We start from the raw sequence: 21,925 nt of genomic DNA on the forward strand, positions 1-21,925 counted from the left end.
TGTCAATGGTGGCAGCTATCCCCATTTCTCTCACTTTCCAACTACCATTATTGAAGCTTTCTTTTTATTCAGTACTACCATTATCAGCTCAGTTTGACAAACGTGTTTTGATTATTTCTATTATTTTCTGTGGAACACTACAAACAATGTCCCTTTCATAACTCAGAACATCCCAAAGTGCTTCACAGCTGTTGACTGAGCTCATTCAAACGTGGCTTGTTGTTATCTGTGACAGGACCTCATGAACCACAATGAGATAGTCAATCAATTTCTTACTAGTCCTGTAAACAGCACAAAGCATCCTTCTGCAGGCTTTTTAGGGACAAATACTGAAAAGATGGTCTGGGTGAGAAATTTTTTAAAAAGCAAGTATCAGGGGTAAAGCTTTTTCCACCACTGAGCACATCTGTATCAAACATTGCCGCAGGAAAGCAGCATCCATCATCAGGGACCCCCAACACGCTCTCTTCTCACTGCTGTCAGGTACAGGATCCTCAAGACTCAGAACACCAGGTTCAAGAGCAGTTGCTACCCCTCAATAATCAGTCTCTTGAACCAAAGGGGATAACTTCACTCATCTTCATCATTGAAGAGTTCCCACAATCAATGAACTCACTTTCTTGAACTCTTCATCTCATGTTCTAAATATTTATTTCTAATGTATTTATTATTATTATTTCTTTCTTTTTGTATTTGCACAGTTTGTTGTCTTCTGAAGCCTGAATGAATGCCCTAGTTGGGCAGTCGTTCATGAATTCTGTTGATTATTATTCTATAGATTTATTGAGCATGTCCACAAGAAAATTAATCTCAAGGTTGTATATAGTGACATGTATGCACTTTGATAATAAATATGCTTTGAACCTAATCAATTCCCCACATTCTTTTTTTTTTAAAAAAGATTCAACTTATTTCATCCTTCACCTTCAATTTATAGGTTCAATTCAGAAGGATGACCGTGGAGGGTGCCATGAAACACAAGCTGAACAGGCAGAAATAAAAAACTAAAATACTCCAGATGGTGCAAACCTGGAAATTAAAAAAAAAAGAAAATATTGGAAGCCACAGGCTGAGCAGTATTCAGGCTGAGAGAAAAGCCAGAGTTAACTTCTTGTCAGGACAAGAAGTCACTTCTCTGAAATGTTTTTCTCTCTATGCTGCTGAGCAATCCCACTTTCTATTTTCACTGGTACAAGTGGATGGAATTGCAAGCAGTACACAGTATGTCTTTTGAATAGCCTCCTAAGCAATCAAGGAATTTATTCAAGCCTTTTGCCAGGTTATGGCAGAAAACACCAGCAGGTTATCAACAACCTTTCAAAAGGTTCCACTACAGAAAATGGAAGAAGAATGGGAATTGATTGAAACACCAAATTCAGATACATTGCTAAATTAACATATGCGTCCAAGTATCAGTCGCCAGGAGGTAAAAAACCCCAGTTATCCTAAATTCATGATACATTATACATTGCTGATACAATGATACATTGCTGCATTATGCCTATTGCTTGAAGTGACTTAAAATGCAGATTAAAGGGATATGTGGTTTAATTATAATCATTCCTCCATTTCCTTCCCTATTCATACAGCATAATAAGCAGAGGCACCCAATATTGTATACATTGTCCAAACGGCCAATCTTCAGATCTCTTCCATCTAGGTCCCAACCCTTTTTATGCCATGGACAAGCAACACACATAAAATGCTGCTGGAACACAGCAGGCCAGGCAGCATCTATAGGGAGGAGCGCTGTCGACGTTTCGGGCCGAGACCCTTCGTCAGGACTAACAGAAAGGAAAGATAGTAAGAGATTTGAAAGTAGGAGGGGGAGGGGGAAATTGCAAAATGATAGAAGACCGGAGGGGGTGGGGTGAAGCTGAGAGTCAGAAAGGTGATTGGCAAAAGGGATATTGAGCTAGAGAAGGGAAAATATCATGGGACGGGAGGCCTAGGGAGAAAGAAAGGGGGAGGGGAGCACCAGAGGGAGATGGAGAACTGGCGGAGTGATGGGCAAAGAGAGAAAGAAAAAAAAGGGAGGGGGGGAAAATCTAAATATATCAGGGATGGGGTAAGAAGGGGAGGAGGGGCGTTAACAGAAGTTAGAGAAGTCAATGTTCATGCCATCAGGTTGGAGGCTACCCAGCCGGTATATAAGGTGTTGTTCCTCCAACCTGAGTGTGGCTTCATCTTGACAGTAGAGGAGGCCATGGATAGACATATCAGAATGGGAACGGGACGTGGAATTAAAATGTGTGGCCACTGGGAGATCCTGCTTTCTCTGGCAGACAGAGCGTAGGTGTTCAGCGAAACGGTCTCCCAGTCTGCGTCGGGTCTCACCAATATATAAAAAGCCGCACTGGGAGCACCGGACGCAGTATACCACACCAGCCAACTCACAGGTGAAGTGTCGCCTCACCTGGAAGGACTGTCTGGGGCCCTGAATGGTGGTGAGGGAGGAAGTGTAAGGGCAGGTGTAACATTTGTTCCACTTGCAAGGATAAGTGCCAGGAGGGAGATCGGTAGGAAGGGATGGGGGAATGAATGGACAAGGAAGGGGGAGGGAAAGATGTGCTTGGTTAGTGGGATCCCATTGGAGGTGGTGTAAGTTACAGAGAATTATACATTGAATCCAGAGGCTGGTGGGGTGGTAGGTGAGGACAAGGGGAACCCTATCCCAAGTGGGGTAGTGGGCGGATGGGGTGAGGGCAAATGTGCGGGAAATGGGAGAGATGCGTTTGAGAGCAGAGTTGATGGTGGAAGAAGGGAAGCCCCTTCGTTTAAAAAAGGAAGACATCTCCTTCGTCCTGGAATGAAAAGCCTCATCCAGAGAGCAGATGTGGCAGAGATGGAGGAATTGTGAGAAGGGGATAGCATTTTTGCAAGAGACAGAGTGGTAAGAGGAATAGTCCAGGTAGCTGTGAGAGTCTGTAGGCTTATAGTAGATACCAGTAGATAGGCCGACTCCAAGAGATGGAGACAGAAAGATCAAGAAAGGGGAGGGAGGTGTTAGAAATAGACCAGGTAAATTTGAGGGCAGGGTGAAAGTTGGAGGCAAAGTTAATGAAGTCAACGAGCTCAGCATGCGTGCAGGAGACAGCGCCAATGCAGTTGTTGATGTAGTGAAGGAAAAGAGGGGAACAGATACCGGTATAGCCTTAGAACATGGACTGTTCCACAAAGCCAACAAAAAGGCAGGCATAACTGGGACCCATGCGGGTGCCCACAGCTACACCTTTGTTTTGGAGGAAGTGGGAGGAGCCAAAGGAGAAATTATTGACAGTAAGAACTAATTCTGCTAGATGGAGGAGAGTGGTGGTAGAGGGGAATTGGTTAGGTCTGGAATCCAAAAAGAAGTGGAGAGCTTTGAGACCTTCCTGGTGGAGGATGGAGGTATATAGGGACTGGACGTCCATGGTGAAAATAAGGCGGTGGTGGCCAGGGAACTTAAAATCATTGAAAAAATTCCAAGCGTGAGAAGTGTCACGTATCCAAAAAGAAGCGGAGAGCTTTGAGACCTTCCTGGTCAGGGATAGAGGTATATAGGGACTGGATATAGAGATTCCCCTGCTATTCTGTTCAAGATTTATCCATCAGAATCGTTTAATATCGTTTAATTATTTGAACCTTAGCATGAGTGTTGCATTCTTGAACATTTTCTCATTTTCATTGCCATTACTATGATTTTACTATAGTGGATGTCACCCAGATTTTATACAGAGCAATGAAGGATGTTGGACTGAAATGTCGACTATACTCTTTTCCATAGATGCTGCCTGGCCTGCTGAGCTCCTCCAGCATATTCTGTGTGTTACTTGGTTATGCCATGGACCCCACGTTGGGAACCCCTGATCTAAGAGGTCCTTACAACTGGACCATATCACATTTTCATCATGAATCTACATAGCCACACAAAAACAAAGACACATACACATGTGCCCCCTAGTTAAGTACTGTATCCTTGACAATTTGGTATCTTTCCCAAGGTTGCAACAATTAACTTTAGCACAAATGAGACTCTATCCACCACAGATTAAGCATCGTTTGGAATCTGTCACAAATTCTTTGCAAACACTTCTACTTGATTTATTACTGAGTCATAGATTCTGTTTAGTTTGCATAAGCTATTAGATGCTTCTTGCATGTACATTAGTTGTAATACTTCCTGCAAGTATCTTCTATTCTTTTTAAACTCCTAATAAAATAACACTAAATCCAACAAAATGAAGTGAGAATGGAAGGCACCACACACTACAGGATTAAAATTCATTGTGTTATGAACCCTAGCATGAGTGTTGCATTCTTGAACATTTTCTCATTTTCATTGCCATTACTATGATTTTACTGTAGTGGGTGTCACCCAGATTTTATACAGAGCAATGAAGGGTCTTGGACTGAAACGTCGACTAAACTCTTTTCCATAGATACTGTCTGACTTGCTGAGCTCTTCCAGCATATTCTGTGTTTTACTTGGTTATTTTAAGATTTTTAAAAATTGTTTTCCTGCTTTTGTATGTTTGCTTTCCATGTTCCTTCTCAAGTCACAGAGGCCAGTCCACATCTCAACCAGCAAATGAAAACAGATTAGCACTTTTCTACTGTTACGTACTCGTGACACATGACAGTGGTACCTTTGTCACGTGACTGGGGTTGAAGCTATACTGGACTTGAGGTGATGGTCTTGTGATGGCGGAGTGACGTCATTTTCCCACCAGTAGAGATCATGTGACAGGATTTTTTTTTTAACAGGTTATAAAAGGAAGACCCCACCCTGTGAGGAGGGGCAGTTCGTGGCTGGATTTGCCAAGTTGACTTCATGCCACTGCGTGATTTAAGTGATGACGCAGTTTAGTTGAAAGATGAAGTTTTATCTAATGCCTAAAGTTTAAAAGGTCATTGCCAGCAGGTTCTTTACGATTCTGCTAGTTCGAGAAATCAGTGGAGAGTGAAGATCGAAGTTCGGGAGTTAAAGATCGAGGAGAATCGTTTTCTACGGTGAAACGGGTTTCGACCTTTGTTTGATCCTTATTTGGAAGGATTTCGTTGACTATCTTCGCGTTAATCCCTGGGTTTACCAGAAAGGATTGAGGATAGTGAGGAAGGAAAGGTCAGTGCCTTTAAGCCATTTCGTTTCATAAATTCTTTGTGGGAAGTTCGACGTCGGGGATCGAAGCCAAGCGACGGGAAAGAGAATTTAAATCGTCTTATAAAGTCTCTCCTTTTTAAATGGACTGTGAGCATATCGAACTTTTGGCAATACCACTTTAAAGAACTGTTTTTGCAATATCGCTTTAAGAACTGTTTGAGCTGCCGCACAGCAGCTGTTTCCGGTTACGTTAGTGTTTGTTTACTTTTGGGGGGTTTGTTTTCTGTGTTTAATAAACGTGTTGTTTGTTATAAAATACCCTTGCCGAACTCATATATTTATTATTGCCTGAATACGTAACACTACAAATAACAAAGTGCTTGATAATCAATGAAGTACTTCTGAAGTGTAGTCAGGTAGTAACATAGGACAGCACATTATTGATTTTGGGAGCTCAATATATAGCCAGCTCCCACAACCAGTAGTATGTCTGGCAAAAGTAGAATTTAGAAAAGACAGCATCCATCATTAAGGACCCCAATTACCTAGGACATACATGCCTTTTGCTTATTGCTACCATCAAGGAGGAGATAGATACTCAACATTTTAGGAACAGCTTCTTGCCCGCCACCATTAGGTTTCTAAACAGGCAATGGACCGTATTAAGAACGCTACCTCACTTTTTTTTGCTCTCTTTTTGCACTAATTGTCTAATTTTATTTTATTACTGTGATTTTTAATTTTTTTTCTTAAATTACACTGTACTGCAGCTGCAAAACAACAAATTTCATGACATATGCCAGTGATATTAAACTATTCTGATAGATAAATCTTGAACAGAATAGCAGGGGAATTTCTTCTTTAACATAGCGTGATATCTTCCATTATTCCCATTTCAGAGGGGAGATTAAGCTTCAGTAAAAATTCCTGATCCAGAAGATGGGAATCCAGTTTAACATTACACTGAAGCATAGACTTTTCTCTTTAAGACTCTGTGACTTGAATGCACAATGCTATCAACTGAGACATACAAAACAGCTGAATGACTTATACTGTAACTCCATAAACCAATCTTGGTACAACAGTCCCAAGTTTACTTGCATCAATAATGTTTTAAGTGTGGATTACTGATTTCTTTGTCAATAGTATCAACTTCTTTGAACATTTTAAGCATTTTAATAAGATCATCCTCAAAACTTTTGAAAGGGAAACCAAAACCAGTCTATGCATCTGTAGACACACATAAAATAATCCTTAAATCCTTAAAGGCCAGCTTCACACTGATGAATCTGAGACAGAGTATCTCCAAAGACAATATATGCTTCCCACATAGCAAGGTTTCCAGAAAAAACATTAAGAGAAATGTAAATTTCTTATACATTGCTGAGTGTTTTCCCCCACACTTGACATACAGGTAAGAATACAAGTTTTGTCTTAGATAATTATGCATTTTTTAGGATTTAAGTACAATATTGAACTTTTAATTATACACAGCTTCTACAAAATGTTTCTTCTAAACTTGACATTTTGCTACATTATGCCCGAGAAAAAGAAAATTACAAACCTCTTGGTGTCCAATGAGCGTCCATCACTAGAAGCACTGCGTGGCATGGCAGAGCTGCGTTCTTGTGGCTGGGTCCTGCTGCCTGATGCTGACATCATCCTGTTTGCAGATTCACTTTGTGTCTGCGATTGGGACTGAACTGTGCTATGGGATGACGGAACTCCCCGCTGCCACTTATTGCTATTTTTGAATGGCAATTTAAACTCATATGGAATCCCTTCATTGTTTACTTTGTATTCCATTACAGGCATGCGGTACATCTCTGAACAGCCCCTAAAATCAGAACAAGGGAAAATTCTTTTGAAATATTTCATTACACATTGGAGACATAATTATTGTTGCAAACAGCTAAAACAAAGACATACTTCCATTGCCAATCTCAGTACATGGTTGATCATAAACCTTTGTTCACAGATTATTTCTGGAATTTTCTTAGTTATTTGTTAACTGGTCTCTCTTCTTGATTAAAACGACAGCCACCAGCTCACATCCTCAGCCATTGCCGTACAAAATCTACTACTATCACAGGTCCAGAACCTTTGACCTTTCCTGGACCTTTCCTCGCAAGCCCACTGCAACCAACTTCCTGATTGGGTGAATTTTCTTCTTCATAAGTATTGACCCTTGATCCTCTTCACTACAACCATTCGCTGCCCTTTGTTCACCATTTCTTCAATTGGGTCTTCATCAGCTAAATTGCTTCTGGCTTTTCACATTCCCCAACAATTTCTGATCTCTATCACATCACAGAAACTATCCAAATCAATATGACAAATACTTTTTTTTCTGGTGGCAATAACCAAGATGTATGTTACTTTCTTGAATCCCTAACTTTATCAAGGTCCACCATGTGCTCCTCCTCCAATGTTTTTGTTCTTTACCATGAGGTTCATTCATCGTTTGTTATGTGCCATGCTGTATGACGTGGGTGATCAAGGTCTTTCCATGACTACGGTTGTTCTTGACAAAATTTTTTCTATGGAAGTGGTTTGCCATTGCTTTCTTGTGGGCAGTGTCTTTACAAGATGGGTGACCCCCAGCCATTATCAATACTTTTCAGAAATTGACTGCCTGGTGTCAGTTGTCACATAACCACGACTTTTGCTATGCACCAGTTGCTCATACAACCATCCACCAACTGCACCCATGGTTTCATGTGACCCTGATTGAGGGGCTAAGTTGGTGTTACACCTTGCCCAAGGATGACCTTCAGGCTAGCAGAGGGAAAGAGCACCTTGCACCTCCTTTGATAGAAATGCATCTCCACCCCACCACACATGAAAAGCTACTCCATTTTTATCGTTCCGTTCCAAAGTATTCCAACACAGAACGATCACTACACTTCTCACTTCCTCCAGAATCTACTGTCAATTCATTCCCTTAATCTAAATTACAATTTTTATGATACACAAAATCAGCTCCCATAGACTCCAGTAAGGATCCAGCACTGCTTCTCCTGAGCTCACCACAATATTTGGCGAGCTCAGATGGCATGTCCGGTTCCTAGCCATGTATGAACTGGAACTTTCTCTACCAAAAGGTCAGGAAAACTGAATTCATTCTTGATTCTCCTCAACAATTTATTGCCTTTGGACACTTCCTCAGGTCAAAGGAAATACTTCACGACTTTTGAAGCCCACTTGAGAGACTAAGCTTAGGGACTGTGGCTTTTTCCCCCTGTACTGCATGCTTTCATTGTATTCCTTTCTAAGCAAACTTGTGTGTGCTTTTGCTGGCTGAAATCACTAGAAATCAGCAGCAGTACAACTCCTCTTTTACTTGTGCAACATGTTTCACTTGTGGTTCTAAAGGTTTGTAATATTTAAGCCAATGAAAAGATCTTTTATTGTGCAGGCAGTTGTAGTGTGCACGAAATAGCTATCAGCTAACGTAGACATGCATCAGTATTTACACAAAAAGAACAGAAACTCAGATTATTGTCTCTGATTTGGTTGTCGGCTGACAGTTCATCATCCAGTATTCCGGTGATTAAGCACTTTATTTTGTCTCGTCAGCCTGTACTATTTATTTTTCACGGAAAGTGAGAATGCTGGTGTTAGTGTCCATGTTTGGAGTTAGTGAACAATTCAAGAACCCACTTACAAAGTACTCAAAGAAAAAGCTAAAATGTTATTTTGAACATAATATTTGTGTTCTGTCTCTGGATAAATTTAATTTTTCACTCTTAAGTCAGAAACTGATTTAGAAATCAAACTGTTATGATATTCTAAATAGCAGCAATTCAATCATTAGATAATGCCACCAAGCAGTAAAGTTAATTTTTTTGTGAAGTGAACATTTTATAAAGCAAAGCTTTAAAGAATAAGATTAGACATGTCATCAACTCATCTGTTATTTCTACTGTATCCTAATTTAACAAAATGTGTAAGACAGGTGAACGACAGAAGCAATTTTATATTCCTGATGGTGTGAAATGTTTCCAACTCATCACAAATCACATCAGCACAATGGTTCAGTGCATTTACAAAAAGAGAATATGAAACATGTTACATATAAAATGCAGCAAGAATGATCATGTAAGGGATGCATCACCCAAAAGATTCACCGCCCGCAAGCTACTGCTCAAATTAATTTTGTAACCGAAAGAAGAACCAGCGGCTGCCTCTAGTTTTAATCAACTCTTGGTTGCCTAATGCATCCGAGAATCTATGCAAAGAATATTGTAAATAGTTCAGCATCTTTTAAAAGTCTCATCAACCAGGCAATGAGCATGGCTACCTGTGAAAAATACTGACAACAATAAAAAGACACGTTAACCACAGTAAATAATAAAGATATTTTGAATTAATACTCAATGCCTATTGATGCAGTGTTTTACATTTTATTCTATATTAATATGGGTGTACATTTATTAAATCAGGCAAACTGTGTTTACTACAGTAACTATATTCATAGATATGGGAGGGCAAAACAACTTTACTCCAGGGAGGAAAAAAATTAACATGATTAATAATTAATTCAGCACTGGAGCTCCAACATTGGGAATAAGGGGATCCCTGTCTGTGACGACTTCCATAATTAGCCTCTGGTGCTTCAAATTCATGCCCAATATCTATGTACCAAAGGGCAGGGATCACAGATGAGTAACAGGCAAAGGAGATACATCTGGCTTCCAGATACCATTATAATGGCACTAATGTTGACTGGTAGCTGGAAGTTAGTATAAATGCTATGTTTAATCGATCCCCTCTCCCTTTTCAAACCTGCATGTAGATTTGGCTCTTTTCCTTGAGCAAGTCAGTTTTGTTAATTTGTGTGTTCCATATGCACACTCCTTTAGAACAGAGGTTGAGAAAGCATATTCCGCATAGAGGCAATATGATACATTAGCTTCAAAAGTCTTCTCTTTTGATGGGAAAATTAAGAAACCAAACAGTGACGATTATTTTTCTTTTTTTTTAATAAAATGTTGAACTTCCCTACAGCCATCAAATCTTTCTTGGTAGAAATGATCAGCAAAGAAAATTAGACACTATTTTTTCATGGTTTTAGCCCTTTTAAAACGTTGAATACTCCCATGTGTTGGCTGCTTCTTTTCATAAGAGCACTTCTTCTGGTTTTATATTGTAAAAAATGTATTTAACTTCATTTTTTGCCTCAGTTCTCTCAAGGAACAAATGGGATAAGTTAAAATGATACTGATGTTATTTGGCAGCCCAATATCCAGCATTATGGTTTAGCGGTCTTTATCACTTTCAAAGCACATCAAGTGGACGTTGACTGCCTAAGCAAGTCATTGACACATAAAGACATTATTCATGAATCCACCAGTGCAAAATATAGTTGTTTCCTAGTCTACTAGTCCAGACTGTTGCTGTCTACCATGGTAAGATAATGCAAAGGTGATCAATCTTTGAGGCAATTTGTAGCCCCTTTCCCTGCAATTATCCACCAACTCTGCTATAGCTACTATAAAAGCATCAGGAAAGGCAAACAGGATGAAAGGTGATGTTCAAGAGTGCTGTATTAACAACAGTATTATTCTTCCATTTGATTGAATGTATAGACTTACTGATTTGCTTTCAAAATCTGTGCCAAAGGGGTCATCAGAAAAGAAAGGATTAAAAAAATTAAGTTTATTGTTTTACATGTTCAGTTTTCTCTTAATTCTCTGAACTCCTTAATTGCCAGCAAGAATGTTGAGGACCTACCCTTGTCGTTTTGTCCTACAATTCTTGTGGGGGAAGACAATAAAATGCAGGAATGGGAAGAGGTTACCAAACAAAGATACTAGTAGACTGTCACTCCACCTTGGAAATATTAAAAGTTCCACGTGGTAAGTGCCCTTGCCTGTTGAGGTGATGCAGGTTGACAGTTAATTACTGTGCTTAGGAGAGTGGGGTAATGTAGCAAGGTGCTTTGTGCTGAATGAGGTACTGACCCTGGCACCAGAATGAGTAGTAGAGGGAACTGGTGGAATTACTCCTACAGTTTGCTGCAAATAGCCACATTGGCTGCTGATCTGGACACTGAGGAATTCAAAACAACTGTGGGAAGAGTGGCTCAGGCATTCTGGAGCTGAAGCTGTGCCTTCAGAAGGCAACAGATCTCGGTCCCTGCTGCCTTCAACAACTTTTGTATTGTTCCTCCAAAAGTTTCAGAGGTAGGACTGTGGTTCAGCTGAATGACAGAGGCATTGGATAACTGAATTGCACAACCATGTACGCTGTACACAAGAATGATGCCCACTGAACTGTGTAATAACAAGTTTAATTATGCACAAGATGTGCTGTTCAAGGCAGGACTGAATTCTTCAGTTTTAAAAGAATAACTTAAAACAATGCCACCAAACCATGATAAAACTGGAACTGGCAGAACCTTTTGCAAAGTTTTCTTTGCATTTTGCTATATGAATGTGGCTTTTGTCTAATGACTACTGACATTTTGTCCAATGACTACTGGCATACAATCCAGAATTGTTGGCTGGCCAGAGATTCTAAGACCTTGGCAGCAATGGATGAAGATCATCCCTCACATGATCAACTTGGAAGCCATTTATTATAGAAGTTGAAAGTCAATCGATTTGTTTGAAGCTTTTACTTAATGATGGGTGATTTTGTCAAAGAATCACAACAACCAGAAAAGAACTCCCCAGCTGAATCAAAAATAACTCAAAAATCCAAGTCTTGGTAAAAAGGACCAATCAGATTGTTTGTAAACATCTGAGGCTTCAATTCGACCCATGCAATTTAATTCTGAGGCTGAGGTGCTGAGAAGATTGCTTGTGCAGTAAGAACACTGCAGCTCTTGATCAGAACTGACTGTTTGAGCAGACAGGGAAGTGGATAGAATGGTAACTGAAAGTCAAGTTGTACACCAGGATGAAAGATTCACCCACTGCTTTGATTGAAATGCAAATCTTGGTACACAGCCAGCATAAAAAAGGAGCAGGAGTGGCAGCATTATTCCGTATGACCTCACAAATACCTTCAAAGGCAAAATAATTTAAGATCAGTTAATACCGTAACTCTGGTTCTAGATAAATGTGTCACAATGGAAGGTCACTTCATTACCATGCCACTTTATCTGTCAGGTGGACTTCCTGATCTGGGTACTGGATCATACAGATATTACAAGTTATCCTACCTTGATCACAAATTGTCTAAAGGAAACTAAGAGCAAGAATAAGACATAGGAGCAGAATTGGGCTATTCAACCCATTGAGCCGACCTGCTACATGGCTGATATATATTTCCCCTCTCATCTCCATTCTTCTGTCTTCTTCCCATTACTAATCATGAATCCATAGCCTCCACTTTAAATATACCCAATGACTTCGCCTCTACAGCCGTATGGCAATGAATTCCACAGATTCACTATCCTCTGGTCAAAGAAATTGAGCACTCCCTCATCCTTCTAAACTCCATTGAGTACAGGCACAGAAACATTAAGCACTCTTTATACATTAATCTATTATCCCTGGGACCATTCTTGTAATCCTCCTCTGAATCCTCTCCAGCATCAGAGAGAGCATCTTTTCTTAAATAAGAAGCCAAAAAATGTTCACAATAATGCAGTCTGACCTATAAAATCTCAGAATTACAGCCTTGCTTTTATATTCCTGTCCTTTCAAAAGCAAGCTTTTGCCTTCCTTACCACCAACTGAACCTACAAGTTAACCTTTAGAAAATCCTGCACTAGGACTCCCAATCCCTTTGTATCTCCAATTTCTGAATTTAGAGAGTAGTCTTATGCCCTTATTTCTTCTACCAAAGTGCACTGCCCTATATTGTATTCCATCTGCCACTTCTTCACCCTCTGTACAAGTCTTTATGCAGACTCATTGCTTCTTCAACACTGTTTGTGCATCATCCACAAACCTGACCAGAAAACTATCAATTCTACCATCCAGATCATTAACATAGAACATGAAAAACTACTGGTAGCTAATCAGAAAGGCCTCCTTCATTCCCACTCTCTGCCTTCTAATAGTCAGCCATTCTTCAGATCTTGTTTATCAACTTCATGTGCAGCACATTGTCAAAGGTCTTCTGAAAATCCAAGTAAACAACAAACATCCTGCTTATTACTTCCTCAAAGAATTCCAACAGAGCCGCCTGGCACTAAGCAGCTTCAGAGGAGATAACAGTGCTTATAAAAGTTTTAGTTCACAGAAAAAAAAATCAACCACAATCTCTCAATGGTTAAAATGACTTGAAACCTCACAATACAGCTCTGACTTTCTACCACTACAGATGAAATTTTCAGGTGCAGTTTTAAAATTGAAAAATCATACAACAGAAAGCAAACCCACTGAGCTCATCTAAGATCCAAAGAGTCCCACTATCATGTTCTTTTTCCTTGTCAGTAATTATCTCATTACACACACAGGAATCACGAGTCCTGGGGAAATCAGAGGTAAAAGATATGCTACTGCGCCAGGAACCTGGCTGAGGCTTCAGGCCTCCACTGGAACTCACACAGCAATGTAACAGTTAAAATGATCTCATTGTAACACGTGATGGCTGCTTGTGCCTGTCAATGCCAAACTGCAGGATTCAAGGCTACACTCTGCCCAGTAGGGCGAGTGTGGGACTAGCAGCAGTGCGTTGGCATATGGCCATGATCCTATGCCTCCTTCACTACTCCTATTGAAGTGATGTATTCGCAATTAAGCCTGTCTGCATAACTCTCCCAAGCCTGAAGATGGCTTCATGGTAATAGGCTCAAAAGGTGATCACTGGTCATTCATTGAGAAAGGTCCAGCTTGGGGAAAGTTGCATAGACAAACACAAACAAGGGGTGATGGATCTTTCATCAGACACTGAGCATTTCATACTGGTCAACCCAGCAACATCCTTTTCAGGCAGACTCTGCAGAATGCCTCATTGCTTGATTCTACACCAAGCCCTGCAGTGATAGGATGATGATATCGCTGTGGTTTTGCTACAGAAATGCCATGACAAGGTTCACAGTACAGAACTGAACAATGTGTAGCCCAAGTGGATGTCTTTTTACAAAAGTGTAGTGGGTGCATACGTGTGAACGTTCAGACACTAGGACTAAAAGCGCTCAAGCACATTAACTTTCTTTGGAGTAGCAGTACCCAATAAGATCTTCCAAAATTGTTACTGAATTTGCTTCCACTAGTCTTTCAGTGTGTTTGTACAAAGCAAAATCTCATTGTACCTTTTAGTTTTTGGCTATTATATTAAATCTGAGTTTTTTCAATTACTAACTCCTGTGCTAATAGACAAATTTTCCACTCTATCACAGCACCTTGATTTTGAACATTTCAATAAATCTTCTCTTCAACTTCCTTGCTTGAAGGAGAGCAACATCAGATATTGCAGAGGACTGGATTTCCTCATTCCCGATAACATTCTTGAAATTTTCATGACATCCTTTCAAGGACTTAACATCATTCATAAAGGGTAGTTCATACAATTGAACACAATTCTCATTCAGAAATTAAGCATTAGTTTGGATGACTGCTTTTTGTTTGCTCTACACCCCTGCTTGTAAAATGTATACTTTTTTTCTAAAAAGAACTAGGCATATCAATTTGACCTACCATTATTAAAGTTTTAGACAATAATAGACAATAGGTGCAGGAGTAGGCCATTCAGCCCTTCTAGCCAGCACCACCATTCACTGTGATCATGGCTGATCATACACAATCAGTACCCCATTCCTGCCCTCTCCTCATATCCCTTGACCCCGCTATCTATAAGAGCTCTATCTAATGTTTTCATAAACATTTATGGTCTCAGTGCCCATTCATTCCCTTAAAATGTTATTTTGACATTGGTTCTGAAATTATGTTCACATAATTTCATTTTATCTGAAAAGGCATTTGTAATTTTAAGACACAAATCACAAACTGGGTCCTTCCTGAAAATGGCACAGTAAACATGAGATTTCCCAATCATTGAAATTCAGCTGTAGTGATCCCAGGGACCTAGAACTGAGACATTTGAAAATGACTGCTGATTTTAGACACTATAGTTTGCATAAGTTCTGAGTGAACAAAAGTATTCCTTTGGCAAGCAAACTGAACTAACTACAGCTTAAGCATTAGGGAGTGTTTCTGCAGAGGGCGTCTGTGGGAGAGTCCCTGGTATGAACTATTACAGTTCTCTGCACCCTTGTAAACCAGAAAGCAGCACAATGTGTGAGTTGCTCATCCAGAGAAGACAGCCTAATTAGTCATCTTTTCAGATGTGGGCAGATTATCCAACTGATGTAGGTGACATGCTTTCACTAATGGATTAAGTCAAAGGTGAGCAAACCTCAGTTGTTTCCAAGCCATCAGCAATTACGTGATAGAGTCATAGAGCATAAAAACACTACATTAATTCTAACTATCACGTACTCATCTATGCTTGTCGTGCATACTCTCATATGCGATCCTTATATCCAACCTGAAAAACTTCTGAAAGCTGAAAACAATCATTAGTGGCTGAAAGATACAGATTGTCTCTACTGTGGCAAAATGAACAACAATCTCAGGAACCTTACAAATGGACTCACAGCCATTCAGCGCAGAAACAAACGCTTTAGAAACATAGAAAACCTACAGCACAATGCAGGCCCTTGGGCCCACAAAGTTGTGCCGAACATGTCCCTACCTTAGAAATTACTAAGGTTACCCATAGCCCTCTATTTTTCTAAGCTCCATGAACCTATCCGAAAGTCTCCTAAAAGACCCTATTGTATCCGCCTCCACCACTGTTGCCAGCAGCCCATTTAATGCACTCACCACTCTCTGTGTAAAAAAACTTACTCCTGACATCTCCTCTGTACTGCTCCCAAGCACCTTAAATCTGTGCCCTCCTGTGGCAGCCATTTCAGCCCTGGGAAAGCCTCTGACTATCCACATGATCAATGCCTCTCATCACCTTATACACCTCTATCAGGTCACCTCTCCATCACTCCAAGAAGTAAAGGCCGAGTTCACTCAACCTGTACACAAAGTCCACATCAAACATCAAGCACCCATTTGCACTAATCCCCACTTTGTTCTCCCCATATTCCCCTCAACTACTCATAGGTTCTGTCACTCACCTCTAAAATAAGGGCAATTTATAATGAACAATTAACCTACAGGGAGAATGTGTAAATTCCACAAAGACAGCACTTGAGATCAGGATTGAACCTGTGTCACTGGAAATGTTAGGCTGTACCAGAAGGTCCACTGTGCCAACCTAAATCTATCTCATCAAGATTCAGAACTAGACAAAATCATGTTATATCAAGAATGAAGCAACATATTAACATGGTCACAATCAGCTTACGAACATAAAAGATCTCACGAGATATTTCTCAGTGCCATTTAAGTGCAGTTTGATTAATAGACTGTAATTATAATTGGAATCCAAAAATAATTGATCTTCAAATACTCCTGCAATGTCTGAACTCAGTTTCTTTTTCTATTACTTAACTTGCTGCAGTAACTTATTCTTAATTACAAAAGTGAGTGAATCAGATCTTATCACAGAGTATCCATCACACTGAACGAGTAACTGCAATCTACAGAGTACTGTGATCAGACAGATTAGAATGGCAGAGAATTCACAAACTATACCTGCGAGGAGTGCTATCTTCATGGGGTGGAATGATGATAACTTTAACAGTTACAGATGTTCGCAACAGATCAATCATTTGTTCATGGGTTAGAGTAGCTACAGCAACTTTACAGATCTCCACTAGTCTGCTCCCCTGCCGCAGTCCTGCTTGCCAAGCGTAGCCATAAGGTTCAACATCTGCCACGATCCCTTCATAGTTGACATGAAAACCAAGCTGGCCTAGAGCATTTCTCCTTAATGTCATCTCAACTGTCTCACACCCCTTTGTGGTCACCTGAAAGAGGAAAAAGTTAACGTTACGATTGGTTAACAAATACAATGCTTCATAAAGAGTGCAAGTCTATGTGTACAAATAGTTACAAACTCCAGTGTCAGCACAAAGATTGCATTTTTACAGGTATTTTTGCAGTAACATATACTGGAACTGACATTAGGATGCAAACAAGAGAAGTTGAGAGAGGTGACTAAACACAGGATCAAATATTCTAAAGTCAGAGACAGCCAGGCCTGTGTGATGCAGCAGTTAATTGTGCTCCCACACAGTTCTGGTGAGCCAAGTTTGATTCCGACATTGGGCACGACCTGTTACCATTCTGCTTTCTACCAACGTACCAGTGACGTGCTGATTGTTTAAATGGCAACTATAGGTGGCAGGAGAGTCAGGCTTTGGTTGATAGATATACAAGAGAAGCAGGTTTCAGGAAAATAAGAGGGAAAACTGGACTACTGGAAATGGGACAGTTAACTGCTTCATCACACAATCATGGCTGTCTCAGTCCTTAGAATATTTGATCCCATGTTTAGTAACATGTTATGTAGATTAGGAATTCCTGGGCGTCAGCATCTTCGAGGAACGATTCTGGGTCCAACCATGAAGGCATGAAACTAAGGGCTGGGCCTCATCGATGCTCAACTGAAGAAAATGGCAGCTTATCTGAGAGCAGACATTTGTGTATGGTGACAGCTCTGCAGAAATTTATGGAGATTTGGCTTGTCATCAAAGATTGATAAAGTTGTACAGATGTACAGTGGAAAGCATTCTGACCAGTTGCATCAAGACCCTCTATTGGAACTCCAATGCACAGGAACACACAAGGCTACAGAGAGAAGTCGACTCTGCCAGTAATTCATGGGTACAGCTCTCCTCACCCCTGTGGACATCTACACAAGGTGATACTCAGGAAGGACCTTCATAACCTGGGCCACGTCCTCTGTGATGCTGCCGACAAGCAGAAGGTAGAGGAGCCCGAATACCCACACCTCAAGGTTCAACAACAGCTTCTGTCCCACTGTCATGAGGTTCTTCCGCAGACTTGAAAAAAGCTTAATTCTCTCTTGGACAATACTTTCTTCAATTTACACTAATGCTGTTATTTTTATTTTGTTGTGTGTTATGTGCAATTTATGTTAAAGCAATTTATATTTGTCATATATGTAATGTAGAGCTATTGCTACAAAAATGCTAATTTTCATGGCATTTATACCCTATGCTCAGGATAATAAACTTGTAACAATCTGATCATGATAGTTGTGAATTATATAAAGCCTCATATAAATACATTTTCCTATTCACAGCCTTTAAGATATTGTTTTGAAATGTCAGACTTTTCATTAATTTTGCACATTTAAGACAATAACTTCAAAACTACAACAAAGTATTTATAGAGGCACAATTACATAGTATTTGGACTAAGCCAAGGCCAAAAACAGTGATGAGAAAAAGCTTGGTTAAGAGAGTCAGGCCTTAAAGAAGTTCAGTTTAGGAGTTTGAGAGTTTGTGAATTTGACTGACAGTGAGGCACAGGGACTTTTGAAGTGTACATGCAGAGGACAGACAAGCAACAGACAAATGGAGGGATAAGAAAATGAAAACATTACGCACAAGAATGAGAATTTTTTTATCTCAGATATTTGTTAACTAGTCGGCAACATTTATTAAATATGACATGTTGATAGATACGTGGGAGGGTACAGGCTATCAGATGGTCTTGAAATATTTTAAGTTTACAGAATGTTGGGAAGCCTGCCAGAACATGTGAAGAGTTAAATTTGGAGGCATAAAGGCTTCCTGCTTTTATGAGGTACAACAATTAATGAATCAGCCTTTTATTTGCTTTACTCATGCAAAACATTCAGACTTTTCTTCAACAAGACTGCTACTAGATTTAGAAGTTGCTTTTGAAAATGTAGACAAAATTAACAAAGAGTAAAACAAATATTTATTCAAACTAAATAGCTGCCAATAAAACTCTCAAATTATGACTAAGTAATCAAACCAATAATTAGATCTCAACTTGGGAACAAGAATAAAGTGAATGGATGAATGCAAAGAGGGAGGAAGAATGAGAAAACTGACTTAATGGAAACAATGGTTTGCCAAATCAAAACCTCTCAAAGCATTTAATTTCTTTTTTGGATTGATGTTATAACTGGTATTCAAATCTCTATGAATTAATATTTTACTGCTGTTATGTATAAACCTGTAATTAATTCCGACTTAATCTTCAGACAGGAAGCTTCACCTAGTCATTAAACAATTAATAAAAACACACCACCTGGAAAATTGTAAAATGTGTTAAAAATACAAATCAATAACTACAGACTGACTGATTGCACATATAATATATAAATAAAGTTAGTTAGCATTGAGGCAAATCTTTAAGGAAAAATTTCTGATATCAGAAAACAGGAAAGGAAATTGTGCAATTCTAATTTGCATCTACAAACGTCTTGAGCTCCATGAAAACTGACCGCCTGCTATTAGTTTCCCAAATACAGCAATACTTGCACTTTTTTTTTAATCTGCATTCATCAACAGGGAGTCTGATGTCTCGGGATGTTGGAGGCACTTCAAAACAAACTGTATCCATTAAAAGGGGGAGGTGCATCATGATGACAATCAGTGGGGGCAAATCACACAAAAACAGATTCTGTCCTCAAGCATTTAGTCCCCTGCTGAAAATTGTTTCCCAAATTCCCTTGGTAAATACAGCTTTGACAGTCCATTCATCTTCCTTCTTCGCTTTCTTCCTAATAGCAAATTTGCATAGCCTCTTGTGTTTTCCCAGTAATGCTCAATATCAGGAGAAAGGCCCACTAAGTCAACCATGTCTGTAATCAACTTTTCAGCACAAGCTTTTTAACAAACCATCAAAACCCTACCCAATCATCAGACAGATCACTCGCTGATGACTACAGTTTTAAACCACCACAGTAATAAAAGCCAAATTAGCCAGAAGAAATAATCCTGCAAATAGCCTGCAATAATTTATGACCCATTTAAGAAGTGCAGATGGATTAGGGAGGAGCCATTCAGTCCAATCTATGTTGGCTTCCAGACCAAAGAAAATTCATTACAGAACTTACTATTCTCTCTCACTTGCCAAAAGACTTCCATCTGATTCTCCTACTGTTCATTAATACTAGATTGGCAAAGAACGTTTTGAGAAACACATCTTTGGGATGCAAAAGGAAACAGGCGCACTCAGAAGAGACATATTGTAAACTTGCAAATTTCTTACAGACAGCACCCAATCAGAACTTAAACAGGCTACTGGAATTGTGACCAACACTACCTCCTCTTTTATTTCAAAATGCCAAAGTAAATTAGCATGCTCCACACTGATCTCCCTCTTCCTCCATGTCATTCCCTTTAGTAAATACAAATGCAAGTGCTCATTTTGGACCTTACTCACATCCTCCATCTCCTCCACGCACATGTTCCTTCCCTTATCCATGAGTGGTCCTACCTGCTTCCTCTTGCTCTTAATGTATGTAAAGAATCCCTTGGGATTCTCTTTTGTCCCATTTGCCAAGGACTTTTCTGAGCCCCCACACTCCCCACCCTTCCTCATTCCTTACTTGAGTACTTTTCTGGCTCCTCTATAATTGTCAAGGTCTTGCTTTGATTTTGCATATGCTTCCTCTTTCTTCTTGACTAAATTCACCACCTCTCAACATCCATGGCCCATACCTTGCCACCCTTGTCCTTTCTCCTTACTGGAACCTACCTGTCTTATACCCTGTACAGTTAGTCTTTAAATATTCTCCATATATCCAATTTAGACTTGCCTTAAAATAGCTGTACCCAATTAACTCGCCTCTCATCCTGATTCCTGACTAGTATTTTCATAATTTGCTATGCTCCAATTAAATACTCTCCCTAAAGGTCTGTATTTATCCTTATCTATACCTACCTTATAACATAAGGATCTCTAGTCTCTGTTTCCTAAATGTTCACCCACTGAAAGATCAGTACTCATTACCCAATACTAGGTCCAGTATAGTCTCTCTGCTTGTCGGAACTATCTATATATTGAATTAAGAAACGTACATGGATGCTCGTAACATATTCTTCCCTATCTAAATCTCTTTCGCTAAGGAAGTCCTAGACTATATTGGGGAAGTTGGTTACTCACTACAACTGCCCTGTTCTATCAAAATCATTCCCTAATCTGCCTGCCTCAATATCCCAGTGACTTTTGGGGTCCCCAGAATAATCCTATCAGAGTAACTGTACCTTTCGTATTTTTGAGTTCTCCGATACAGACTCAGTGGATATTGTTTTCCCCCGATACTTTAACAACACATATTGTGCTCAAATCTACACTTTGAACTCGATATTAAAAGGAATGACATAATGGTGCAGCAGGTAGGTTGCTAATCATATTCCACCATCTTCAGCCATTTGTCACTTCCACCCATCACCTTTCAGTCTCCGTCATCATTCTGCATATCACCTTCCTCAACTGGATTACTCATTATCTGCTAGCTCCTGACCGCCAATGCTGTCTGTGGGAGTGATGGGGTTGGAAAAGACAATAAAATAAGTCTATTATCAACAGCATGATTTCCTTGGGGATTAAAAGCAAACAACAAAGCTTCAGTCTAAACCAGGAGTTCCCAACTTGGGTCTATGGAGCAATTGGTTAGGGATATAAAAGGATGGGAACCGTTGGTCTAAGCCAAGCAGGACCATCAGACGGCAATGGACTCCTGAGGCTATTGGAAAGCTGAGGGACTACTTATGCTCCTTGGACTGGAAGGCCACAGAAGGCTGGTGTAATGGTGTAGGTGAATATGCTGACACAGTAACATCCAACATATCCTTCTGTAATATGTGTGCCTCCTAAAAAGATCATTGTGAGTGTACAATGTCCTGTGTATGTTACTCAAAATGGCTTCTTTGGTTTGTTAAGAGTAGGAATGCTTCTTTGTCTGATAAGTGTT

The 21,925-nt window shown here is 39.8% G+C and overlaps 1 protein-coding gene across 22 annotated transcripts in view; it reads right to left on the minus strand.

Moving 5' to 3' along the window:
- Positions 1 to 21,925, minus strand: part of sipa1l1 (signal-induced proliferation-associated 1 like 1) — a 392,549-nt gene that overhangs the window by 63,169 nt on the left and 307,455 nt on the right. For all 22 annotated transcript variants that reach the window (XM_059954480.1, XM_059954471.1, XM_059954439.1 and 19 more), the window contains 2 exons: positions 16,696 to 16,970; positions 6,648 to 6,920 (listed from right to left, as the gene is read on the minus strand). In XM_059954480.1, the coding sequence (XP_059810463.1) occupies positions 6,648 to 6,920; positions 16,696 to 16,970 (548 nt within the window). The remainder of the gene's footprint in view (positions 1 to 6,647; positions 6,921 to 16,695; positions 16,971 to 21,925) is intronic.

This window comes from Hypanus sabinus, chromosome 2 (assembly GCF_030144855.1).
Source record: "Hypanus sabinus isolate sHypSab1 chromosome 2, sHypSab1.hap1, whole genome shotgun sequence".
Taxonomy (NCBI): Eukaryota; Metazoa; Chordata; class Chondrichthyes; order Myliobatiformes; family Dasyatidae; genus Hypanus; species Hypanus sabinus.